The sequence below is a fragment of the Ursus americanus genome, chromosome 4 (genome assembly GCF_024610735.1).
Source record: "Ursus americanus isolate L20-20 chromosome 4, mUrsAme1.1.p, whole genome shotgun sequence".
NCBI classification, from domain to species: Eukaryota; Metazoa; Chordata; class Mammalia; order Carnivora; family Ursidae; genus Ursus; species Ursus americanus.
In genome coordinates this window covers 35172773-35199134 of record NC_142130.1, presented here as the reverse complement: position 1 = coordinate 35199134, position 26362 = coordinate 35172773, and the positions used below count along the sequence as shown (strand labels likewise).

Here is a 26362-nt window from a genome sequence, read left to right as displayed (position 1 = left end):
TGACACAGGATAATATTATATCTAGACCTTACAGTTTACATAGTGTTTCTGGGATAATGAAAGAATAAATTGACAGTGTAATTTCGCAATCACTCTGAGGTTTTTATAAGTTAGGGAAATGTAAGAATAAAATCTAAAAGCTAAAGAAGAGGAATAGGAAGAGAGCATTTGTAGGAAATCACTACATGGATACATTGACCTGTCACGTTTGACAGAATCCTATCTAATTTTTCTAATTAAATCTCCAGGCCAATTATAGTGAGTCATCATTAACCAAATCCTATTCTGAGCACCTTGTCATAGGTCAAAGAGGGAACTATTATGTATCAGAAATGACATCTCACATGTACCTTTCGCTTTATTTTCGTTCTATAAACCCTTAATTTTATCTATATAGAAATGGAGCTGGAGGGAAAAATGAGAGTGAGGACATTTCTAATTTGTTGAAATGGTAGTTCTAAAAAATACTACCCTTACTTTGAGATCTGAAATCAATTGTAGCTCTCTGCTAGGCCTAGAATCAATTTTAAAGTTAGGTTCATAACACCATTTTGGGGATCCCTAGAACAGAATCTCCTTATAGACATTAGTGCTTGGGTGAATTTTTATGTAATTATGTTACTAAAGGCCACTACCAAATGTCCAACAGTATACTTTGATGGTATTACCCCATCGGAAAGGACTAGGTCTACAAAAACAGCAGATCACAGTGGCTAGCTTATTCTTGTGTGATCTGGCCCTGTCAACGTCCTCACTGTTCAACTGTTTCAGTTCTGATTGTACCAGAAAACTATTTTATTCTCTCATGCCTTGCCATCTGCCTGTCAGACAAGTACATTCTTGCAGCATACCAAAACATAAACCAAAAAAGTGTTTGGTGGGCGTGAAATTATAACAGTTTTTGGATTTTCTTGAGGGAAATTTCTATCAAGTTGTGGAACCTTTTTCAGGGTACATAAGAATTCTCTGCTAGTGAACTTTAATAGTTGAGAACAAACCTAAGTCACTGGGCAGAGGTGCATCCATTTTTTCCACCAAAAGATGGCATCAGCTGTCATAGGAAGCTATTTTAGTCTAGATAACGCTTACAAACGTGATTAACCTTATCAGGTCGAATAAGCACAAAAGATGGCATCGAAAGTATTAAGAAGGACAGTAATGTAATCACAACAGAAATTAAGATCAATTTTAAAGCCTCAAAGTAGAAAAAACATGGTAAATGTTATATTTGGGATGGGACCGGTTTTTCCACGAGAGGAACAATTCTCAAGGACAGAGTAAGTTGTATGTAGGCACAGCCAGAGAATTGTGCCTCTCCAGCCAACAGTTAGCAGATGAGGAAAAATGATTGGCAAATAGAAAAGTCGTGGGTCATAACTAAACAATAAGCATCTCTACCATTTGCCTTTTAATTTCATGTTAATTCAGAAAAAAGCAGGAATTTTGAAAACTTAAAATGCTATGAAGCATAAGTCACAACCTTTATAGGATAGTATTCGTTACTCCAGAGCTACATTCTTGCTCTCCCGGAGCTTGCAGTCTAGTAGGGAGGACAAAAAATAAACACAAGCGAAAACAAGAGGAATGCCAATAGAGATGAATGCTCTGAAGAAACAGGGTATGGAGATGGGATGGATGGTGAGGACTTCTCCCATGAGCGCGGAGAGTCTTACTGAAGACTCTGAGACCTGAACGACCTGTGGAGTAAGCAGGAGTAAGTCACGTCAGCAATGGGAGTAACCAGCATTCCAGGCAAACAGGACAAATGCAAAAGCTGCGTGTTGCTGTGAGAAACAACCCTTGCTTATATGAGAAACGGAAACAGGGCTGCCCAGCTGGAGAAGAGTAAGGCAGAAAGAGAGTGGAGATAGAGCCCAGATCATAAAGGAACGCAGGGGCTCTGAGGGTAAGCATTTGTATTCTCCGAGTTTGAATTTTGAAAGAGCCGACTTTGCCAGTTTATGTCAACAAGTTAGCCTGTTTTCTAAAACTAGAATAATACATGCTCATTATAGAATGTTTGGAAAGTATAGAAAAATACTTAAGAAAAGTAAAAGTAGCATTTAAAACCACAGAATCCATCCTGTAAGTTATAGATCTTGAACAGAGATGACATTTTGTGTGTTTTTTAAGGGAAAAAAATATTTGCCACAAAGTAACACTTATCACATACACACAAAATGTACCAGTTAAAAAAAGTTTTGTTACTTGCTTTAAAAAGAACTCATGGAAACTTCTTCAGGAAATTATTGTTTAATGAAAGTGTGTCATTAATTTAAATAGTACCTTAAAAATCTAGGTAGAATTATAATAGAACGTTGTTTCTTTTCAGGTTTGCAGATTTTATCAGGGGTATGCTGAAACTGATTCTTCTCCTCCTGTTTTCTGGGGCTACCCTATCGTCCACGTGGTTCACCCTGACCTGTTTGAACAGCATCACACACCTGCCTTTAACCACAGGTGAACACAGACTGTTTTGAACTTTGAATAGATATTTTCAGTTCACAAAAATATATATACCCCAAAAGTAGGAATTTTTCTTGTTTTCCATAACTAATGGAAATATAATAATTATTGTTATGAAACTATAAAAATTATGAAACTAATAAATGTACAGAAATGTTTCCCGTGTCCAGGCATCAAACTATCTTCCCATCTAAAAGGAGTTCAAGAAATAATTTAAAATATTTTCATTGGTATTTTATGTATGGAAAGGTAGTATAATCTTTAGTCTAAAGTTACATAGCATGGAAAAGCCTATATTCTTTTAAAATTGGTATCAGAGCATGATGCAAAGATTCTTATCTTCTTTATAGCCATTACATCATTGTTAAGCCTACGGAAAATGAACAAAGGCATACAGCTATGATGTTTGAAGTATACACCAGTAAAATTCTTTCAACCAGCACCTGTAGGTTATTCAGTCTTCTTGCATCATTAATACAAAACACAGCTTAATGGCAAATACCTATTGCACGTGTATTATAGGCAGCTTACTCAGCTCATCTAAGTGACCTGAAATATTTATAGTTGCTATTGCATTGTTATTAAAAGTATCATTTGGGGGGTCTGTATTAGTTTTCTATGGCTGCTGTAACAAGTTACCACAAATATAGTGGCTTAAAATGACACAGATTTATTGTCTTACATTTCTGTCAGTTAGAATTCCAACCTGGGTCTCACTAGGCAAGAAAGAGTCAAACTCTAGGGAAGAATCCACATCCTTGCCTTTTCTAACTTCCAGAGGCCACCAACATTCCTGGGTTCTCCCTTCCTCTGTCTGTTAAGTCAGCAATGGGTTAAGTCCTTTGCATACAACATCACCTGCACCTTTCTTCCAAGTCACATCTTCCTCTGAGCTCTCATCTTCTGCCCTGCCTTCCACTTTTAAGGATCCATGTGATTACATCAAGGCTACCCAGATAATCCAGGATAATCTCCCAATTTTAAGGTCGGCTGTTTAGCAACCTTAATTCCATCAGCAGCCTGACTTATACGTAGACTAAAGGAACCTTCCTCTCATGGAGTCCCCATAAAACATACATGCCACTGGGCAGTAGGCCCCTGTAGAGCCGCTTTCAGACTCTCGTGTACTCTTACCCATGCAAGTGCTTGTTACAACAAGTAATCCTACAATCCTCCAGTCTGCCTTTATAACAAATAATCCCATAATTAAACACATAATCCAGTAGGTGGCTATTACTTGCAAACAGATTTAAAAATCTGCATCTTTAGCAATCTCTTCTTAAAGGAAAGGAAGAAGCAACAGAGCTCTCTTGGTCTATAAAATGATCTGTCATAGTATCCCAGTTTGCATGTGTGTGCTCTGTAATAAAATGACCAGCAATTTATATATCAGAGGCATCAAATTTTTCAAAGATGGCGTTTGTTTTAGAGTTCCTACCAAGCCAGCTTCCCTGGAGTGCCTCAGCAAATTCACAAGGGCATCATGGGTTATTCTGAATTTCTGAAGGAAACACAGAGATATTCCACATCTGTCAGATACTCTGTGAACCTTTAATTCAAGAGAGTTCCCAGTGTCATCATTAGATCCCTGCTGCATTCTTTTTGATAACATCCTATCTTTGCAAAGTTTGGTTTCCTGCAGTGGCTGTGATAAAAACTAAATACTGCACAAAAATCAGGAACAGGATATGAGGGTGGGTGTCAGTCTGATTCTCAGATTTGATTCCAAGATTTGAGAAGTCATGCAGTGCCCATCAGATTGCACGTATCTCATTACAAGTGATTGTGGTTATTTGAGAATGAAATAAAAATATATTTCTTTCAACATATGGGTATTATTTTTTAGATGGCCAGTAAATTGTCAGGACCTATATATTTCTTAAATGGTTTGGCCCCAGCTATGTAATTAACAGAATTGTTAGTTGTTTCTTTTAGCCTTGGGCACCATGAAAAAATTACTGAGGCACTAAGTGTGCTGTGAAGGAAGGTTTGGAAATTTCTGCCCTGTACCATCCTGCCAGGAATCCCCCTCTTTAATTTTTATTGCTTTGCCTATAAAGCCCAGTTGTCCAGAATAATAGTTTTTGGATACTGTGTACTTTTTATATACTAATATTCCTACGTTAGGGTTTTGAACCATTTTGGCAAGTATTCTGAGCCAGAATTTTTTGTTCTATTTTATTTTATTCGGGTATAATTTCATAATTTAGCAGTTGCACAACATTCTAGTAGAATAGTTTTAGTTTACAGCTCTTCTTATTCATGGCATTATACTCAGATTTGTGTATGTGTGCATGGTACTGTATGTCAGTACGTATCTGTTAGATTTTATAAGAATAAAGTTGTGAGTATATAATGAACACATTTTTGCCCTTGAATTAAGTGTAGAATATTCATTATAAGATATTACATTCATTAAGTTTTAAGTATTTTCTATTTGATAAAATTAACAGTTTTATTTCTGGGTGTAGGCATCAAGAAAATACATGTATACCTCCCTTTTTGTGTAGATTTGTAATAATGAGCATATTTTACTTATTTTTTTAAAGTTTTACTTTTATAATCAGAAAAAAAGCATGTATTGAAAACTATACATCTTTTTAAATCTTAAAGGAAAATTGATATAATTGACCCTGGTCAGGACTATGTTTTTCCAGGCTGTCCTTGAAAATAGTTATGTTGGACAGAAAGGAAAGCAGACTTCTAAATTAAATCAAGGCCAGAATTGAAAGGTTGAGTTTGATGCGGTCATCTTCACAACCACTGAATTTATAAATTCTGTTGTTTCCAATTGCAGGTTAGTTTTTGAATGTCACTTAGAAACTCCTTAAAGAAAGAAAAAAAGAAACTTCTAGTAGATACTTTTTAAACTGCATTAAAAACTAGATTTTCACATTCCTTTCCCGAATGATCATGGTGGGTGTTTTTTTTCTCTTTCCTGATACTTACCCCCTGATAGTTACTTGCATGTGTGTCTTATCTCCCTCACCAATCTGAAAATCTGGAGCATGGACTTGTGCCTTATCAATTCTGACCCCAACTCCCACCCCACTACCTAGCACAAGCCCTGAGTAATGAATGAATGAGTGAGTGGGTGAATGGATGGATGAATGAAGTGTGTATTATCTCCATTTTGAATGTCAGTAGATGTGACTTATGGCTGGTAATAGCAACCGTGGTCACTCTGTTATCCAGCAGTAGCTGTAGGCAGGCAAAAGGGCACATTTTAATGGAACAACGGAGAATTTGAATAAATCTGTCACAGACACTCTTACTGCCTTTATAAAAACCTGACCTAATTCCTTTTAAGTAAAAGAGCTTTCATGAAAGGGAACTTACTACAAAATCTAATTATAGACAAATCTGGACCTTTAGACTGATATTTAAAGCCAGTAAGGGCAAATTCATATTTCTTTTTTACCAGAGTCGTTCTTTTTTTTTAATGAGGAAAATATCTAGTCTTTTCCCCATTTCTAGTAAATTTAGTATTCCTGTTGTTACTTTTAAATATCAGAAGAATCTGCATGAAAAGTGTGAAAATACATGCATTAGTTTTAATTTTTGACATAATAAATTAAAAGCTAGGGGCGCCTGGGTGGCTCAGTCATTAAGCATCTGCCTTCAGCTCAGGTCATGATCCCAGGGTCCTGGGATCGAGCCCCGCGTCGGGCTCCCTGCTTGACGAGCCTGCTTCTTCCTCTCCCTCTGCCTACTGCTCCCCCTGCTGTGTTCTATCTCTCTCTGTCAAATAAATAAAATCTTTAAAAAATAATAAAATAAAACATAATTTTGTTCAACCCATGTGTTACAAGTGCTGCTACTACTAAAACCTTCTGTTGCAGTATCTTTTGTGATCCGCTGATGTTGGTATTATTGTGGCCATCTCTCTAGAAGAAAAGCCGATCATTCCATTCTATCTAGAGGTGCAGCGTCTTGGGACATGTACTTGCTTGTATACATCCGCTTGGAGGCTATCAGCGGTATGCTTTTATTTCCTTAAGGAAACTCAGTATTTAAAATCGTATTATATCTTTATTAATCGAAGTATCTTCAATATGGCGAATAAATTAACTCATGGCTAGATAATGTGAGTTTCAAAATCTTGAAGCTCATTCTATATACAAAATTATGAAAAGACATTTTTCACCTTATCTGAAAAGTAGGTATCTAGCCCTGTTAGCCACAACTCACACAGTCATTTTTCACTGAACAGATAAATGCTTTGAAAATGGCATTTTGAAAAATGTTAGCACTTTGGTGTTGCGTTTGCTGAAACGATATAATTTGAGTTTTAGCAGAAGTTGCCTCGGGAGGTTCTTCATCTAATTCAAGTTACTGGAAGACCACAGTGACGAGGTCAGAAACAGATAGTGAGTGGGGAGCAAGGGGAGCAGATGAACTAGACGTGACTACAAGCTGACTTCAAGAGGTATTTGAAGAAAAAAACCGTATTTGGTTGTTTTGAAAGGCATGTGACATGTATAGGCGAGAGAGTGATCCTCTTCATAGGAATGAGAAAATTCAGAAGGGGATGATAAGTGTGGTTAAAGATATGCACACTTTTTTTTTTTTTTAAGTAGGCTCCACACCCAGCATGGAGCCCAATGCTGGGCTTGAACTCATAACCCTGAGATCAAGATCTGAGCTGAGATCAAGAGTCAGATGCTTAACCGACTGAGCCACCCAAGTGCCCAAACATATGCGCACTTTTAAGGAAATTAGGGACTTTAAGGAAAGAAAGCTAAGGGACTTAATTATACTTTCCACCTTGGTGAACTGGATGTGACTGTTACTCATGTTCATGACTGTCGGATCAAGAAGGAAAAAATAGAACGTGGATTAAAAGAAGAGAATGGATTTGTGAAAAATCTTCAATGTAAGAATCATGAAATGTTGATAGGGCCTATTGAGCACATATAAAGTTTATCCACGGGGATTTTCAAGAAGAGGAACGGGTCTGTTTCGAGAAGGTAGAGGGCTTGACCAGGTAATCGGTCAGTGTTCCATGATGTAACCATGCTTCGCCTTCTGCAGAACCACAGATAATTCTTTGGGAACTTAAAGGTTACTGATAAACCTATAGCTGTGGTATCTGATACACAACCAATCTCGACTCTGGGCCCACTATTTCAAAGGATTATTAGTTGTGCTTCTGCGAGATACAGCCACTTTGTCTTCTAGCTGTTAAGAGACGCTAAACCTGTCAGCTTCAATAGGACTAAACTGAGCCAACAAAGAGGCTGAACAAGGGACACCCACAAAATAATAACATACAGAAAGAAAATCACCACCATTAATGAATATTGCAGCAAAATAGACCCTATCCTCTTTTGGAGCCAGTTTCACAAGTACATGAAGTGTGCAGTAGCGTATTTTAATCAGTCGTGGGTCATGAAGGCCACAGCAGTCATTTTTAAGGAGAAAACATGAGGCCGAGAGGAGAAGCACAGCTCAACAATATAGAAATGTTCTACCAGTGTGTGTGTACATGCATATGTATGGATCCCATATATTCAACACACCCAAAACCGATGGAAAAAACCGTGCCGTTAACAAACATTGTGAATGTTTACTGTTTCTCTTTTTACATGTGTCTTTATTTCCAGAAGGATTATTTTCACTTGCAATATCAAGTTTAATTTAGATTGTAGAAATATTTTTAATAAAGGTCTAATAATTCCCAGTTAACTTTCCTAACTTTATCATAAAATAAAATTCAGTGTGCATAATAATAAAATTTATCCAATAAAGTATATTAATGTTATAAACCAACTCTTTAGGGAAGTTTCTTGATTTTAATCCTTAAAACTTTTCATGATAAAAATCTGTGCTATTTTATAATCCTTATTTATAATACTTCTTTATAAAACTAAATAAATTCTCTCTTATTCTTACCTATCTCGGGACACCTATAAAATTTTTGTTTTTAATATCCTAGTTAAGTTCTCTTCCTAAATTGATATGTTATTGATCTACTTGAATGAGCTTTAGTTATTATCTGATATAATTTATCATTCAGTAAATGAGTCTCTTCCATTGCAATCCAGATATATGTCCGTCTGACTGCAACTGGAATACCACCTCAGAGAGGAAGCCATTCCCTTCCCATTGTTCGTCAGCTGTGGGTCCTGGGAAATTCTTCAATGGAGATAACTGATTTGGAGCAACACAGCTTACAGGGCTGGTTAGCTCCCTCCCTCTTCCGCTGACACCCTCAAAACATTAGACCTGTCCTGTCTGGCCTTCGCCTTAATCTAAGCATCCCTCGGTTCTCACAAACTGTCCTCATCAGACATGGATTCCCAGCACTGACCAGTCCAGTCAGCCTCTTCTTTTTTTTTTTTTTTTAAGATTTTTTTAAAATTTATTTGTCAGGGGGGAAAGAGAGAGCACATGCGTGCACAAGCAGGGGGAGTGGCAGGCAGAGGGACAGGGAAAAGCAGATTCCCCACTGAGCAAGGAACCCAATTCAGGAATCGATCCCAGGACCCTGGGATCATGACCTGAGCTGAGGGCAGATGCTTAACTGACTGAGCCCCCCAGCCGCCCTGAGTCAGCGTCTTCTAAACCTACCATAGCTTGTCAGGGTTTTCCTGAAGACTATTGCTAATAGAATTTAGCACACTTTACCTGCTGTACTCAGCACCTAATACTGGGGGCTATTGCTGCTCATGATTAGACATAGGTTTTGTTTCTTTTAAGAATGAATTAGATATAATTATCTTCTTAGCACTGTGATGTAGATGGCTGCTAAGCCATAGATGCGTGTCCTGTTCCTTTAGAGGTGATTTGTCCTATTTACGGTTCCAGCATAGCAGCTTACTTACATATAACAGGTGCCTGATAAGTGGTTTTGAAGAAAGGCTTATGTTTTCCCTGTTATATACCTAAACACTAATTTTTGAACCCATTTTACATTTATCATGACAACATACATTGTCTTGTTTGTAACTTTTTGGTGCTCATGACAACATACATTGTCTTGTTTGTAACTTTTTGGTGCTCTATTTTTTATTTTGTCATCTGTCTTATGTGCGATGACTTCCAGATATTGTGCTCAAAACAGATTTGGGAAGTGTGCCTTTTGTGTCCATACCAATGAATAAAAGAAACACCAAGTCTTACTCTTTTTTTTCCTTCAATCTGACACAGTGGCTTGGTAGAAAACAGGCTAGATTCTGTAAGCCTTAATTATATTATTTTTAGCAATGCTGATTTACATTGTTTCTAAATAAGTCTTGACTTTCAGAACTTTGGTCACTTCATCTGTAAGATGCCTTACATGCTTCAAAGAGTCAGTAGGATGATCAAATATGATAATATATTTGAAAGCAGTTTTTAAAATGTTTTAAAAATTACATAAACCCAAGGTTTGAAGTTGTTATTAGTGGTATCTTGAGAATCTCATTAAACGTTGAATGAAGTCGTTCTTTTTTTTTTAATATCTTATTTATTTATTTGAGAGAGAGTGCAAGTACAAGCAGGGGGAGGGGCAGAGGGAGAAACAGATTCCCCAGTGGGCAGGGAGACCAACTCAGGGCTCCATCCCAGAACCCCCGGATCATGACCTGAGTCGAAGGCAGACGCTTAGCCAACTGAGCCACCCAGGTGTCCCTGAATGAAATAATTCTTATCTGAAATTTTATGATTGTTTTATAACACTGATCACCTAAGGTTTGAGTGTTTGGGTTAATAAAAATGTATTTTATACATAGTTTTGTTTCCCTAAAGTTTACTAATTTGGTTTGTCATTGGGAGCAGGAGTGGGGGAAGTAGTACTTTCAGGGTTATGATCCAATTCATGTTCTTGAAATACATCCATTGTAACTGTATTTTGTGCTACACAGGACTTTGTTTTTTGCAGTTTGAATTGTGGGCTTGTGAAATTTTATTAACTTCTCTGAAAAAAACTCCGCATCAGCATTGTGTTTGTTCTGCTAAATTACCTTGACTTTTTAATTGAGAGGCAGTTTATTATAATTTTAGTATCAGCACTATAGAAGGTCATAGAAATATTTAACAATCATGTAGTTTGAACCCTCTCTGACGAGCAGGAAATTATCTTGTCTTCCTGACTTTTAATAGATGACACTCACCCGCTGGATCTGCCAAACCAGTGTATAAAGATACTATATCAGCCTCTCAACTGAAAACTCAAATGGACGTCAAATTCAAATCAGCCTCTAGTTTACGCGTGTCCCAGAGCACTGGGGAGTATATGAAATCAGTCCTAACGCAGCTACTTTTCCCCATGCTGATTATGGTGATCTTAAGTTAACCCTTTCCTGTGTAAACTATTCTTATTCTTTCTGTAATAACAAGTGATTTCAGTACATCCATCCAGTTGTAAAACACCCTCTTGGTCATCATGTTTATACAAGAAGCAAACCCCCAGAGTGAGAGAATTGAATGAAAATACTTGCTTTTTGTTTACTAGCCTCTGAAGTTATTTCATCCCTCTCAGCCCATTTATCCTACGTGTAATAGGATTTCTTATAAAATGAAGTGGGAATATTTGTGTCAAGGATCCTGCGCAAGGGCTGGGTTACATGGCTCCCGGGTGGGAAGTCTGTGGGTCAGGCCACCCAGCGATAACTGTTTCTGAATCGGTGAGCTGAGAAACTTGCATGAGGGGGAGTTGGATCAGCTGCTGTTTCATTAGTTTATAATAAAATTCTCTTTATTGCTAGTCAAGATGTGTACAAAATAAATAATTCAAATTCAATTAGTAGTGAAAAGGTATACAATGAGAAATGTCTACCCTCCTATGGCCTCCAGTTTTTCTCTTTAGGGGCAACCCTGAACGTCCATTTCTTGGGTATTTTCCCAGAGAATTCTATAAATTTACAAAAGGGTGTGTGTATGTGTGTCCCTGTGTCCATTCTTTTTAAAAAGATAACACACTTTTCCACACCTTTTTCGCTTACATAACCTTAGATGTCATTAGTATCACCATATACAGAATTACTTCCATTTTTAATGGTTGCATAGTACCCCTTTGGATGTTTGATGAATTTTTAAACAACCAACCCCCTATTGATGGACATTTAGCTTGTTTTTAATCTTTTCATATTACAAACATTATTGCATTGAGTGTTCTCAATATTCTTGTGCCTTAATAGCTATGGGATAAATACCTGGAAGTGGACTTTCTGGGTCAAAGAGTAAATATGCACTATTTATTTTGACAGGCATTTTCAAGTGACCTGTCAGAACATGAACTATTTACAGTTCCGTCAACAATGCTTAATTACAACAGAAATTTTGTCTGTGATAAAGATTTCCTCTTCCCTTCCCAGAACTCAGATACCTAGGAAGCCAAAATCAGAAGGGTTTTAATGCGCATGAAATGAAGCCAAGGGAGTGGAATGGTCTTAAGGGGTTTTCAGACCCGCCTGCCACCAGGCTCTACTTTTCTGAAACATCCTGTCCCTCTCTCTCTCTGTACCATGCTTGATTGAAAATCAATAAAACCAAAGCTGTCCTTCATGCTTGCAGTGAAAAGCATACGGATAGTCCCCTGTCTGTATGTCCTCATCATTATCATTTTTTCTTCCTTTTACAACGTGCAATTATTATATGCAGATTGTGGTAATTTTTCAGTTATTTTAACTTGCCTGATTACAAATTACATGTGAGGGTTTATTTCTTTCGGACATAAAAATGTCGAAAGGATTTTTTCCAAACGTGTTTCCTAAAAACAGCTTGTGAATCCTTAGAAGTAGCATTTCCTGGTTCTTAAGAGTTTGATTTTTCCTGTCATTTATTTCAATATTTTCTTATTTCCAATTCCTAGACTCATCCGTGTTTGGGTCAATAGCCATCTCTGCTCTGATTACCACTGACTGACCGATAAATTATTATGAAGTGTTTTGTAGATAGAATATGCTATAAAAGCTACCAGTGACATTCCATCCACACATTTCCTAATGTGCCACTAATGAGTCACGTGAAAGGGGAATGTGTTGATTGATTTATGTGATCCGTGTCTGGCAAATACATAGTGAGCATGAGGGGTTTTGTTTTTAAGAATCTTGAAAATTGGGGCACCTGGGTGGCACAGCGGTTAAGCGTCTGCCTTCGGCTCAGGGCGTGATCCCGGCGTTCTAGGATCGAGTCCCACATCAGGCTCCTCCGTTATGAGCCTGCTTCTTCCTCTCCCACTCCCCCTGCTTGTGTTCCCTCTCTCGCTGGCTGTCTCTATCTCTGTCGAATAAATAAATAAAATCTTAAAAAAATAAAAAAGAATCTTGAAATTTGCTTCATATTTTAAGTGGCATTTATTTTAATTACCAGATGTTTCCCGTTTAATTCTGTGAGTAGTTTGGTCACTGCTTTAGCCAGCAGTGTGTTCTTTATTCACTGTCATCCTTTTGTTCTCTCTCTTCATGTGTATCTTCTAGTCAAAGAAAGTCAATATAATCACCAGCTATTTGTGTGATAGAATTACTAAATATTTTATAATCCTGAAGGGCTAGTGTAATTGGAGGAAGAAACAGGAGTTGAGGTTACCGTACAGAAACTTTTTTCCTTAATGAGTACTTTTATTTAAAATATTTTCCCGGAAAAAATAAATAAATAAAAAAAATATTTTCCTGGGCGTTCCCCTCTACTTGCTGGACGAGAGGCTGCCCCGTTCACAAGTCATTTAATAAAGCCAGTTAGATCTTCAGAATTTTTAAAAACAAAAAATAAATATTTTCCTAATAACCTTAGGCGTAGAATAAATTCTACTCGTTATTATCTGTGGGTATGATATTAGTCTATAAGGGATGTGTTTTAAGTTTCTGTACAATATCATTTTTTTCCCCTCATTGGTTCTTTTTTTACCTTTGAATTTAAAGTAATGAAAGTTTGTATGCAGAGACAGTAGCTGTGAAATAGCTATTCGGAGTGGGGTGCATTTCCCTAGACATTCTTCTAAGAATAATAATAATGTCCTTCTTCAAAGATTTCACTACGGAATTGGGTTAATGGGCTTTTTATTGCTAACCTGGGATCCTAACCACTATTTATTATACATCTCTGGGTGAAATTTTTTTGTGTTCCAAGAAAATTACATGTACTTTAAAAAACTGTTGACATAAAACTCATTCCAAAATTGAAGACTAACTCTATTTTAAGTGTTTCTGTAGGAATTACGTACTGGGTATTTTTATTTTGTACTTGAGGACGATTCCTGACCAGTCTCTTTAAGTATGTAATTTTCAGTAACACTTAATGTTTCTTACATTTATTCTTAGATTTTAAGTTCTCTTTAAAATTGTAGAATGAATTTAGATTTCAAATTAAGTTGCTATATTTTATCTAAACATCTATCAGCCAGGAGTGTGACTAAGGGAGAAGAGTCCTTTTAATTATTATCATAGTGGTAAATTGTTTCTGTGCTTTGGAGTAATCCATACCAAAAAGGCAAAGCAAATAAACTGGCAATCATCCAGCAACAAAACCTTCTCCTATCTACGCCACAAAACCTGAGCAAAGAGCTGACAGATAGTGATACATTGTCAGACTTTATCAGCTGCCACTGGAAAGATATGAAATGAAATTCCAGAGTTGATACTTATGAAAGAGAATTCCCAGAAGATCTATCTGGTAGGACTCACTGCTGCTACCATGAAACTAAAATGTTTGTGTTTTTATTTTAGTGACATTGTATGCCTCCTGCATTCTCCTGGGAGTGTTCTTGAATAGCAGTATACCTATATTTTTTGAGCTTTTTGTGGAAACTGTCTACCCAGTTCCAGAAGGAATTACTTGCGGAGTTGTCACTTTTTTAAGTAATATGTTCATGGGAGTACTTTTATTTTTTCTCACATTTTATCACACAGGTAAGAAATTTGACTTTTTATTTCCTATCTAAATGTGTTACAAGAGAGGTTTGTGGCACTGATGTGTAGGGAATTTATATGGAGAATTCTCACCAAAGCAAATTACTTTATTTGAGCTTTCACGTGCCAGTAAAAAAAAAAAAAAAAGATCCTCAGTTATTTTCCTAAGCCTGATCTAATGCGCCCTCACTCCCTAGAGTTTCTGGTTTCATTAACCTGGACTGGGGCCCTGCATTTGTATTTTTAAAAGCCCCTCAGGTGTTTCTAATATGCAGTTTCTTTGAGAACCACTGGTATATTGCTTTTTAAAAGGTACTTAAAATCTACTATCTTAACAAAATATAAATTAATGTCTGAGGCATATTTGTAGTGTAAAGCCTAAGAGATGAATGGGGTCACCCAAGGGGTGTGTAGAATGTATAGAACAGCTCTGTCCAGTGGAACTTTCGTGATGATGGCAGTGCTCTTTATCTGTACTGTCCAGTACAGTTCCGCTAGCCACATGAAACTAGTGCAAGTAAGGAATTGGATTTTTTAAAAATTTCTTTTGAATTAATCTAAGTTTAAATTGCTGCATGTGGCTAGTGAATTGGTTAGCACAGATACCGAGTGAGGAGAAGGTTGAAGTGAGAACCCAGGAGTACATCTTGGAAGAAAAGGGAGACCCTTACAAGAGAGAGAGGGATGGGGTCCTGAACTCAGCTGGAGGAGTTAGCCTTGGACAAAAGGAGTTAGGAGAGGAGGCAACGTGCATGGGCACAGAAGCAGACACGTTTCCCGGGGAGATCGTTGAAGGAGGTCCTCCTTGATGGCACCAACTTCTGCTTATAAGCCAATCCGTTAAGAGCTGGTGGGAGGACAGTGGAGAAAGGGCTTACAGAGAGAATGAGGCATTAATCTTTGAGGGGTGGGAGGAGACACTGTGGGAACAACCGGAAAGGTTGCTGGGCATGTTGAAGGCAGGCCTGCCTGATGCTGGGGTCCATGGGTTTGTAGTGACTCTCTTTTGCGTAGTTGTTTGGTTTTCTCTGATATTCTTTCTTCTCCTGTCCAAAATCTGTCTTACTGTTTCAGAAAATTTGAGTATAATTTTCTGGTATTCTTTTTTGCATGTTAAAATAAGGACTTATACATGTGATTCTTGAATGTAAAGCTTTTATTGATTTCTACTAGGCTTAGATCCTGTTTCTTCGTCTTGATCTGTTATTACTACCTTTTTTCCTCATTGCTATTCTCTTAACTGCTCATCAAATACCAGTAAATTTGGATAATTTGTAGATGGAAGAATCTAATTTGTAAGATTCAAAGGTAAGAAATGCGCCAAAATGTGACAGTCCAAGAGTCCTAATTGTTGTAGGAAACTTTCTGACAGGCTTATAATTGAAATAATAGCCATGATAACCCGCCTTGTTTGGGAAATAAATTTTTGAAACTTTTCAAAGCTGATGAAACAGTCTGGCCTGGGTTTTGGACAACATTTGGCATTGCATTTTCACCTAACGGCAAAAAGCATCTGAATGAAGTATTAACTTCTTAATGTATCATATATAATTAATAACAGACTAGATTATTTCCGTCAGTCAGTAATGCAGGTACAGTAGGTTCTAACTCTCCTAAACTTGGTCTGAGTTGGGTTTCTCCTACGGAGGAGAGAGATTAATGAAGTCAGCCCGCTGTTAACGGTCCTTCTGGAAACATGTGTTTCTGTCAGGGAAGATGCCGTCAGGAGGTGCTGCTTCCAGTGTGTTTTCTAAAACGGAACAAACAGTTCTAAATAGAATAAACAATTACTGCACATCAGCTTTAATCCACTTCATTGTGTCACAGTTGAAATTAAGAGGCTCAATGCCTCTCTTTTGCATGATGAAGTATGAGGGATGGCTGTGTTGCCCCTTCAGGTGATAGAAACAATTTTCCAGCTCATGGGCACAGCTTTGCTAAGTGGTCCCTGCAGCCTGCTTCGAGTGTGGTTTTTTCTGTCTGCTGGAAATCGAGTTTTGTCCTGCCAGTATATAAAAACAGTAGATGCCAGATAATGTTATTCCCCAACAAACCTCTTGCATGTGGTCTCTAAAGTATAACATGTATTTATTAATCCATTTTAAGGCAGAGAATAGCCCTCTACGGTCTGAGTATGGAAGAGCCCAGTGTTATTCCTGGTCATTTTGCTTGGCCGGTAGCGTGTCTGTGTCCCTCCGCCAGTCCACCTGCAGCTTTCCATCTGTTCAGCAGAGATGAGTCTGGCGCGAGTGAGCATCAGTCAGTGCCCACCCCCACCCCCCATTTTGCAGATTCCTGGTGACCAGATACTAGCAGATATGTTTGTTTCTCTGGCATAGGTAGCAGAACAAATACGTAGCAGTATTTCTGCTAATTCCTATCTCACTGATGTCATCAAGGGTCTATCTAGCCGGGGAAAAAAGCTTCCCTCTTTTTGGCTGGTTTCTGATCACATGTTTGTATACATATCTGTGTCGGTGTTAAAGGCTTATGCCTCACCTCCATGATTGTGGAAAATGAAACTTTAGCAGTTAATTTTAATCCAGCAAGATGATTTTAGGGAGAAAAAAAAAATCTCAGTACATTTTGACATTTTAGAGAGTTAATCAGAAGGTATGTGTGAAAGAGCCTAGGCCAGGTCATCACTGGCACTCACCAGATGTTTGTCTTGTTTCCTTCTAGATAATTCACTGCTTGCTAGTAGGAATTTAAATATTTGTAAGCATATTTGTAAAACTGAGCTGCTCCCAATAATGTTTGCTTGGAGAATCTCACTGAGTTATTTCGGAAAGTACAGTGATACTTTATCCTAATAATGTCACATACAAACTCAGTTTGAGGATGCTGTTAGGTTCTTTATATGCTCTGAAATATATTCTAATGTTCTGTTTCCGCTTTGTAACTTGTTCTGTAGGCTTCTATTTTAAAGGAATGCTTTTGCCTGTTTATGTGTGAATGTGTGTAATAAATGCACACAGATATGCCCGCACTCCCTGAGGCCGAGATTACTAGAGCCATGACAACCTCGTTGAGGCTCTTTCGCGTAGGATTCGCTGATCTTGCCCCAGAAGTCCTGCAGCAGGAGCCCACACGCCCTGTAACTGAGGTTTGAGGAAACATACGCGACACATCTGAAAATCCTGCAAAGTTATTTCCTAAAAATAATTTTGAGTTCCACAGCCGAGTCCCCTAAACATGTCTTGGGATAGATGGAATTCCCTTCCATCACAGCCAGCATTCAAATGCTGTAATTCAGTCACGTTAAAACGAAAAACTCACCCAGAAGTCAGTTATGTGTCAGGACTCAATTCTGTCAGTTACATGATTGCAAGGCCTGGTTTTTAATCATCGCGAAGATCTGCGGTTTCGTAGGGTCACTCCTCGAAGAAGCACTAAACTTCCTGACTAGAGTTCATGTCCCCACAATGTGCTACTTCGTGGGTGACTGTGTCACAGATAACTTTTCAGGGCTGTACAGGCTGGCCCCAGAATGACCCCATTAGAACGGCGCTACTGGTGATTTGCCTACAGATCATGGCCGTTGCCATCATGGATGGGGGACGTCACACCAGCTTCTATGCCAGTGCTGCTGGTTTCTTTGGAGCCCTGGGTCGTAGGTTCTCCCATGTCCTGTTCTCTTTCTCTTTGGGGTACTTGGAACTGTATCAGAAGTTTCTTAGAGTTTTTCTGTCTTGGGTTTTTCAAGGTCACTTTAAAACACACACACACAAACACACACACACATACTGTTACTTGCTCCCTAAGAGAAGCATATTTGTAAAACTGAGCTGCTCCCAATAATGTTTGCTTGGAGAATCTCACTGAGTTATTTCGGAAAGTACAGTGATACTTTATCCTAATAATGTCACATACAAACTCAGTTTGAGGATGCTGTTAGGTTCTTTATATGCTCTGAAATATATTCTAATGTTCTATTTCCGCTTTGTAACTTGTTCTGTAGTTTGTCTTGTTTGCTATTCTTTTGTTCTAGAAGCTTTGTGGCAGTTTTGGCTAAATGCACTAAAGGTATTTTACCTCAGGCCTTTCATTTTGAAGTGGCTGACCGTGAATTTGAGGCTGCATTGTGGCTCGAGAGATTCAGGGGCCTGCCTGAAGAGTGAGCCGTTGACTGTTGGTTCCCAGAACAGGTTCAGCAGATGAGGACTAGTAAGGAGTAATTTTATACGTAGGGAGTAATTACACAATGTTATGGTCAGATCTGTTGGGTGGTTAACGGGAGTGAAGGGAGCAGGGCATTACACCATGAAATCATGAGGTCAGGGGGCTCTTCTTGAACGAAAATGGAGACAATTGTGTTAAATCATCGTAATTCTGGTTAAATCCCCAAAGAAAGTAAAAGGCTGGTTCTGGAGGGTGGTATCTGGGACCAGACAAGTACTTCAAGGTGGTAGAAACTTAAAGGGAAAGATGAGGTGAGAAGTGTAACAGTGCTTCTGGAAGAAAAAGGTAAGGGGGCGGGCGAAATCCTAATTAGTTCGGTCCCAACAGAGCGTCAGCATTTGGTGCAGAGTCCACTTGACCAGTGGTGAAACAGAGTGTCCAAACCGCACAGTTAGCCAGGACTGCTCAGGATGCAGCGTGTGTAATAAATGACAAAGAGCCAGCAGAAAGAGAGAGAGAGGCAGACTGTGGAACCTTAGAGTGTGGATTTGTATTTTCTCTAGGGAAAGGCCAAAGAAAAGGAATATTAGAAAACCGTGCTCACTTTAAAAAGGTGTAACAGTGGGGCACCTGGGTGGCTCAGTCAGGGAAGCATCTGCCTTCGGCTCAGGTCATGATCCCAAGGTCCTGAGATCGAGTCCCTCATCGGGCCCCCTCCTCCGTGGGAAGCCTGCTTCTCCCTCTCCCTCGGCCAGCTGCTCCCCCTGCTTGCTCGTGCGTGTGCTTTCTCTCTCTCTCTCTGAAATAAATAAGTGAAATCATTTTTTTAAAAAAAGGTATAACAGTTAAGAATAAGAAAGTTTCAATGAATCAGGACCCTGTTGGTTGAATTATGTCATATGACACCAGGCTCAGAAAGGACAGCCGGTGACTTTGCTACTGAAAAGTCATGTCAAACTTTGAAGCAAGCTGTTTCCTGCTTATTAGAGCACCTGTGCCGTGGTTGATGTGAATGGTTTGCAGTGGGAAGATGTAGAGACGCACATCTTTTCGCCTTCTGAAAAGGCCAATAATTTCAAAGAACACTTGCAGTGGGTTGAGCCAAGTGAACTGAACTGAAAGGTGGATTCGACTTCTCAGACGGGGCACAATAGTAAAAACCAGCCTGCAGACCATAACACTAAAGAACAATTATGAAGCATTTTTATAGATTTCATCTGAATTCAGGGAGAAGGAATAATTTTACAACTCTGATGAAATAAAAGGTCTGCTTCGGCAGTGTTTGATAAATGTCTAGGTTTGAGGAGAGCAAGGACAAATTGGTTATTGCTACCTGTGTGTTACTGTAGCCCCCATAAAACACAATCTCTTTAAGATTTAGCAGATGTCCTTGTCGTAGAGCACTTTGTCAAACCATACTTTTTTTTTTTTTAGATATTGCTTAAAATTTGACCTCGAAGTCAGAATGTTCATTTTTTTTTTAAAGATTTTATTTATTTATTTGACAGAGATAGAGACAGCCAGCGAGAGACGGAACACAAGCAGGGGGAGTGGGAGAGGAAGAAGCAGGCTCATAGCGGAAGAGCCTGATGTGGGGCTCGATCCCATAACGCCGGGATCACGCCCTGAGCCGAAGGCAGACGCTTAACCGCTGTGCCACCCAGGCGCCCCCAGAATGTTCACTTTTAATACAAATAGTATGCTGTTCTATTTTACTGCTCTTTCTCTCCCCCCTTTTTTTTTTACTGCTTCTTTTTGCCTGTTAAAATTATCATCCAAAATCCAGAAGCTGTATGGTTAATATAAGAGCTGACAATTCTGGTGTGTCATTTCAGGGACTATTGGAATAAAGACAAGATTCCAGAGGTCACAGCCTTCCTGGGTGTTTAGATTATAGTCAATCCAAGTAAAGCACAGAAAACAGCTTTGCGTAGAAATACCACTGACATATATGTCTTTGTTATATGCTATAGAATAGCATGTCTGACTTCTATAAAATGTAAAAATTGTGGGGAGGCTGCTTTTGGAAGCGTATTACAGAAAAAAAGGTATTTCAGCACCTTTTCTTACCACTTGGTTTTCTATTTCCATTTCTGAGCATAAATTGCGCTTTTAGCCATATGAATTATGGATTGAACCAAAGCAGCAGTGTAGAATCTTTAGGATGATTTTTGAAGATTAAGCCAGTATTAGTATTCTATAGACATACAGAAGGAAAATGTAAACCTATAGCAGTGGCCAAAGGAAAGAAAATGTACCAGGGAGCTTTTCCCCCTCGTTTGTTTTTGTTTTTGTTTAAGATTTTATTTGTTCATTTGAGAGAGAGAGAGCGCAAGCGGGGCCGTGGGGCGGGGTGGGGGGTGTGCAGAGGGAGAAGCTGACTCCCCACTGAGCAGGGAGCCTGCCACGGGGCTGGATTCCAGGACCCTGAGATCATGACCTGAGTCAAAGGCAGACGCTTCACCGACTGAGCCACCCAGACACCGCTGTTGTTTTGTTTGTTTGTTTAATTGAAATTGCTAAATGGATATTGAAGTAGGGAAGTTATCCCCCCATCACCAACACAACCTCTTCATGCCAAGAATCTGCTCGCTTGTGCACCCAAAGCCTCAGGATTGCCTGGCAAGGAGGGCTGGGTGGAAGGAGGCGGAACAGATGCCCAGCTCAAGGGCCCCTGGAGCTGGACGAGGCCACGCCAGGCAGCCCCAGTGAGCGGGTGTGTTTCAGTAGCATGAGGCTGGGATTGGCCCGTGGGCAAGCCCCGAGTTCATGAGCCAGCATTTTTGAATAAGCATGTTCTTGATACCATTAAACCAAGTAACAACAGAATTGCCTGTTTAGGTGATTCCTATAGCCTTTTGGATAATTGGCATCATGCATAGCGTTGATGCTATAGGGAAGAAAAAGACAACTAGAAAGAAATAAACCGAAATATTCACAGTAGTTTCTCTGAGGGTAGAATTAGGATTAATTTGTTATATTTCACTTTGTGTTTTTTCATGTATTTTCTAACCTGTTTCACAATGATTATTACGTGCTGAGAACTAGATATTTCTATCCAAGAACATCTAAAAGTGTTATCTCCAAACTCAGGTGATTTTCTTACTTGTCTTTCTAAACTGTCAGATATGTTTAAACAGAGACAAGAGTGATAGTGATAGAGGGCATTTAAAAATAGCAAAGAAACATTTAAAAGTATTGATTTTTTTCCCCCTTTGGAGGAATAGATTTTTTTTTTTTTGCCACCCAAGTCAAAGTGGGTTAAGTTGATGAAACGTTATTAACAATACCGATTAAAAGTATTGCACATGAAAGCGGTAGAAGACATCGCATGTTATCACCTGACCCCAGACCGCCACTGTGTCTTGAAAACCGGTTTTCAGGCCTCCCACGATGCCTTTATCGTCAAAAGTGCTTTGGGCCGTAGACCACATTGCTCCCGGCATACAGGTAGTGTTCTGCTGGTGACATATGAATGCTTACAACTGCATGTTTTTGTCTTCCAGAGTTGTCTTGGTTCAACTGGTGCCTTCCCGGGTCGTGTTTGCTCAGTCTCCTCCTCATTCTGTGCTTCAGGGAATCATATGACAGACTCTATCTTGATGTGGTTGTCTCAGTGTAATAGCACAGATGTGAAGGAGTTTACAAAGGGACTGGAAGTCATACTGCACACTGCACATTTGCTTGGAGTTGCACACCTAACAGGAAAAAAAAGGAGAAGAGACAAACTTCACTCAGAGGTTTTGTTGGGTTACAGATGATCACATTCATTTCATGACTACTTGGTAATAGCGTTGTGGGACTTGAGGGATAATAGGCGATTGAAAGACTATAAATGGCACACCTGTGCCTGGTTCCGGGGTTGGAAGGGTGGATATCTTACACATAAAGCACTACCTAAGTAATGCCCTCTACGTTTTGTGCCAGTGCTAAACTACTGATTGATTCGTTGTAATTGTGGAAAGAAAGAAAGGGTGTCTGTCACATACCTTACGTAAGTCACATATCAGAATAGGAAGAAATGCCACTAACTTCTAAAGAAGTTTAAACCCTCTATCAGATTTTAATTATAAAATAGCCAACAGGTATATCGATGATAAAAATTAGCCACGTGTACACTACGTTTTTTCTAATAAAGCCATTTCTTATATGACTCCTTATTTTTAATTAGGTTGGAAACCTTTGGCCATCTGTATTATGGTGAGCAAGCCTCCCCACTGACTTCAGAGCACATACTCTGTGTCTCGAGCCCCACTTACCCTTGTTTCTGTGAAATACAGTTTCATCTACTAGGCTCTTAAATAATTATATTAAAGGTGACTAAATGTTCAGTATAGTCCTATTAAATATTGTATGAAAAATGTAATTCCGTTCTGATTTAGCACTTTGTTAAAAGTGAAATGACAAATCGCATAGAACATTCTGTGTCTTCAGCCTGTGGGTGTGTATATATATATATATGTGTGTGTATATATATATATATGTGTGTGTGTGTATATATATATATATACACATACACACACACACACACACACATATATATATATGGTGGCATGGGATGTAAAGTCCAGCACCAGCTATTATGTTCTAGGGTTGCATTTTATTGAATGACCCTTGTTTGAAAATAACAATTTATAACATTGAAACTTCCAAATCTGTTGAGTGATTTCTGGATTACATTCTTGTATTTCAATTCAGGTTGTGAAATAATTTTATATGGAGTCCGTACATTTGAGAAGGTGATCTTTTGCCAGTACCTGTTTTCTTTGTATGGATGATAGCTTTTTTAAAACTGACGGTTACTCATTGGACAGCTCTCAGACATGTATTTCACTGTGACATATAATATGCTGTGGTGGGATTATGATATTACCACTGTTCACATTTACATCGTTCCCCTTACCCAGGAAAACCAGACGTTTTCCCAGAAAGACAAGAACAGTCCTTCCTTTGCCTTCGTTATCCTCAGCTTCCTTCAACCCCCTCTCTTTTTTTTCCTCCCTTGAAATTACATCTTCATTGTCAGCTAAATATGTATTTTATTTGCCTCTCTCTAGACAGAGTGCAGACCAACTCCTTCTCTTAGCCATGGTGGTAGAATGTGGTTAAAAAGAGCTAGTTAGCCCTGCCCTCTGCTCATCTCATCACGCATGCGCACACCCTCACACACGGTCCCAAATGCCCCCTCTACCCCTTCGTAAGTCCAGGGCCATGCAGGAGCTTACCCCGGTCTCAGAGGAGTGTCTAAGCCTTCTGAGATCCTAAGTCGTGCTTCTTGAAAAGTAAGAAATTCAGCCTCTGTTTTCCATCACCTTTATAACCATCCTGCTAACTTAGCATTGAAAAACGAAGGAACGAAAGAACTTGGCTAAAGAGAAGGAAAAAAACCCATGAAGGCTAGGCTTAGTTCCAGTTAACTCTGTCATTCTTCAATAAAAGGAAAGCAGAATTCTTGAAGAGGATTGAAAGCCAGCCACTGGGGATACAAGCAGTCCAGGAGCCGGTGCTAAAATAACCACCACCCCTTCCTGTTTAGACAGAAGACAGGAGAGGGAAGAATTAGGAAGTATTCGGTTTTAGTCAGAACTATTGTGTTTGAGGACACTGTAGATGGAATATGGCTATAATAAGACATGACATAGAACATCTTAATTATAGTTAATTCTACTTTTAATACAAAGTAAAGAAAAACACTTCAAAAATATTACCTAAATGACTAGTTCAATGAAATCACAAGTGGGTAGTGATGAAAACTTCCTACATTGTACCAGACACCAACCATTGTTTTTAGCACACATGAAATGAGATGAGTCCTTCCATCTCATTTATTCTATCTGCTTAGCCCTCTGGCAGACGCTTGTTCTAATCACAAACTGCAACGATTTTAAGTGATCGTATTTCATATTCCAAACGTGATAGAACCAAAGGGTTTTGGAAGTGGGGAGAGAGGATTACACATTATTCATTTCCCTGAATGTTTCAAGTCATATGCATTTTTTACTGGTGGTTCTTATTTCTAGCATGCATCAAAATGGACCAGCTGTTGTCTTTGTACTTCCTAAACAAACACTACAGAGTCCTAATGAAATTTTATAAGGAAAGAAGTCTGAACCCTCCACGAAGCCAAGCCCCTCCTTTTAGAATTTATAGAAACAATACCACGGAGGTTAAGGGTCTTGGTGAAGGTCACAGTCCTAATTAGTGACAAAAAAAGAACCAACTGAAACCTATGCCTTCTGACTCCCAAAGCGGAGTTTTTCCCTACCTCACAGAACTGCAGCCTAATTGGGGCATTTCGGGGGGAGGTTTGTGAATTCTCCTCCGTGTTCACACATGGTGGGGCTTAAGCACAAATCATCATTACCGAGTATGGAAAGTACAGGGACCCAGTTGAAGTGACTGGTTTTTAAGTAAGATCATTCTGTTTTCTTCATCCTGTTGGTGCTCTAACATCTCTGAGTCTTAGCTTCCAGGGACATGATATAAAAAGATCCTGATGAATAATTCAATCCTCATAAACCAAGTCAACAGCATTAATTGGTAAGGACATGTTATAGTGTAAGTTCCCTGTGGCTTATCAATGAATACTTCACAGTTTATGGGAAGAAACATTTTTTAATATGGTCCATGGTCAAGGTATAGGCACAAGATAATTACACACACAAATGCATTTCACTGGAGGATGGAGCTAATAAAATAACAAGAGGGAATCGAGTTCAAGTAGGATTTTGTATATTTAAACATATGGCTTCAGGGCCAAGTTTTATCATAGATCATATATTTATGCTTAATTATTGAGAATGTTTACAGCTTGTTTTTATGAAGCCTTTCTAATGAGGGATTCAAGCTAAGAGATTTTAAATTGAAGAGATTAAATTCCCATCTACTTTAAATTAGGTTTTTTTACTAGTATTTTTACTAAAATTGAGGCATTCATCTTGCTGTTTGCATAAGTGGAAGCTGCGTTTTAAACTCAAGATCAAATACAAATGCATAGTGAATTTGCTTTAAATTAATGTTAAAAATCACAGTAATGGTAAGTTCAGGAATTACTGTGATTATACCATTTTATATAGCCAAGTGCAAAAGAAAACTATGAGAAAATTTGATGACACCTATTTTGCAGATCTAGGAAAAATAGAATTCCCCTTTAATTTAGAATTGTACAGAAAGGGACAAATTAATTTCCATACTATCAAACAATTCGCTATTCTATTAGGAAAATATAAGCAGTATTCGGGGGCGTGTAGTGTTGGACCATGCTAGAGGAACAAAGTTGACAGAGATTTTGGGATGCTCTTTTAACAGCATCCATTGGGTACTTTGTACTCAGAACAGAGTGGAGGTAGTTGTGTGCTCAGTAAGCAGACACCTTGGCTGCCCCAAGCATACATGTCCTCTCAGATGTCTGACATGTCCTAGGTCTCTGCTTCCTTGAACTGACTTCCTGGCACAGGCTTCACCCTGAATCCCTCCCTGAGCTCCGAGGCGAAAGCCCAGTGTCATTCTTGACAACGACTAAGGCCACATGCCTGGGCTTCCCTCTCCTGAGCGGGACGGTAGCCTGCGTAAATCAGAGAGATTTAACAGTTCTTCCCACAGCAAGTCTGATAAGTTAGAGTCTTCCCTGAAATGGGAATGACAGGTCTCTACCAAGCTTCTCTAGTTATTACTTGTTGCATTTTAGAATATGGACTGACTCAGTAGCCTTCTGTAGTCTTTCTGTTGTGCCTTGGAGATCGGGAAGGCCTCAAATGATAGCTTTCCATCTCAACCCACACTCAAAAAGTGAGAGCAAAGGTTACTCCTCCCTAGCTGTTCTGTTCATTCAACAAGGGAGAATTACACTTTTTTTTTAACAACTAAAAAACGAATGGAATTCATTTCAGAAATGTTAGAAATGCATCAAACCATTTTAGCTCTAAAGCACATGTCACAGTGCT

The 26362-nt window shown here is 38.8% G+C and overlaps 1 protein-coding gene across 1 annotated transcript in view; it reads left to right on the top strand.

The window, feature by feature from the left end:
• The window catches only part of SLC49A4 (solute carrier family 49 member 4), a 67892-nt gene extending 44819 nt beyond the window's left edge, over window positions 1-23073 (top strand). Inside the window, exons 7-9 of the mRNA XM_045812740.2 lie at window positions 2333-2460; window positions 14115-14297; window positions 21926-23073. Coding sequence (XP_045668696.1) covers window positions 2333-2460; window positions 14115-14297; window positions 21926-22041 — 427 coding nt within the window. The 3' untranslated portion in view covers window positions 22042-23073. The remainder of the gene's footprint in view (window positions 1-2332; window positions 2461-14114; window positions 14298-21925) is intronic.
• Window positions 23074-26362: the final 3289 nt, after the last annotated feature.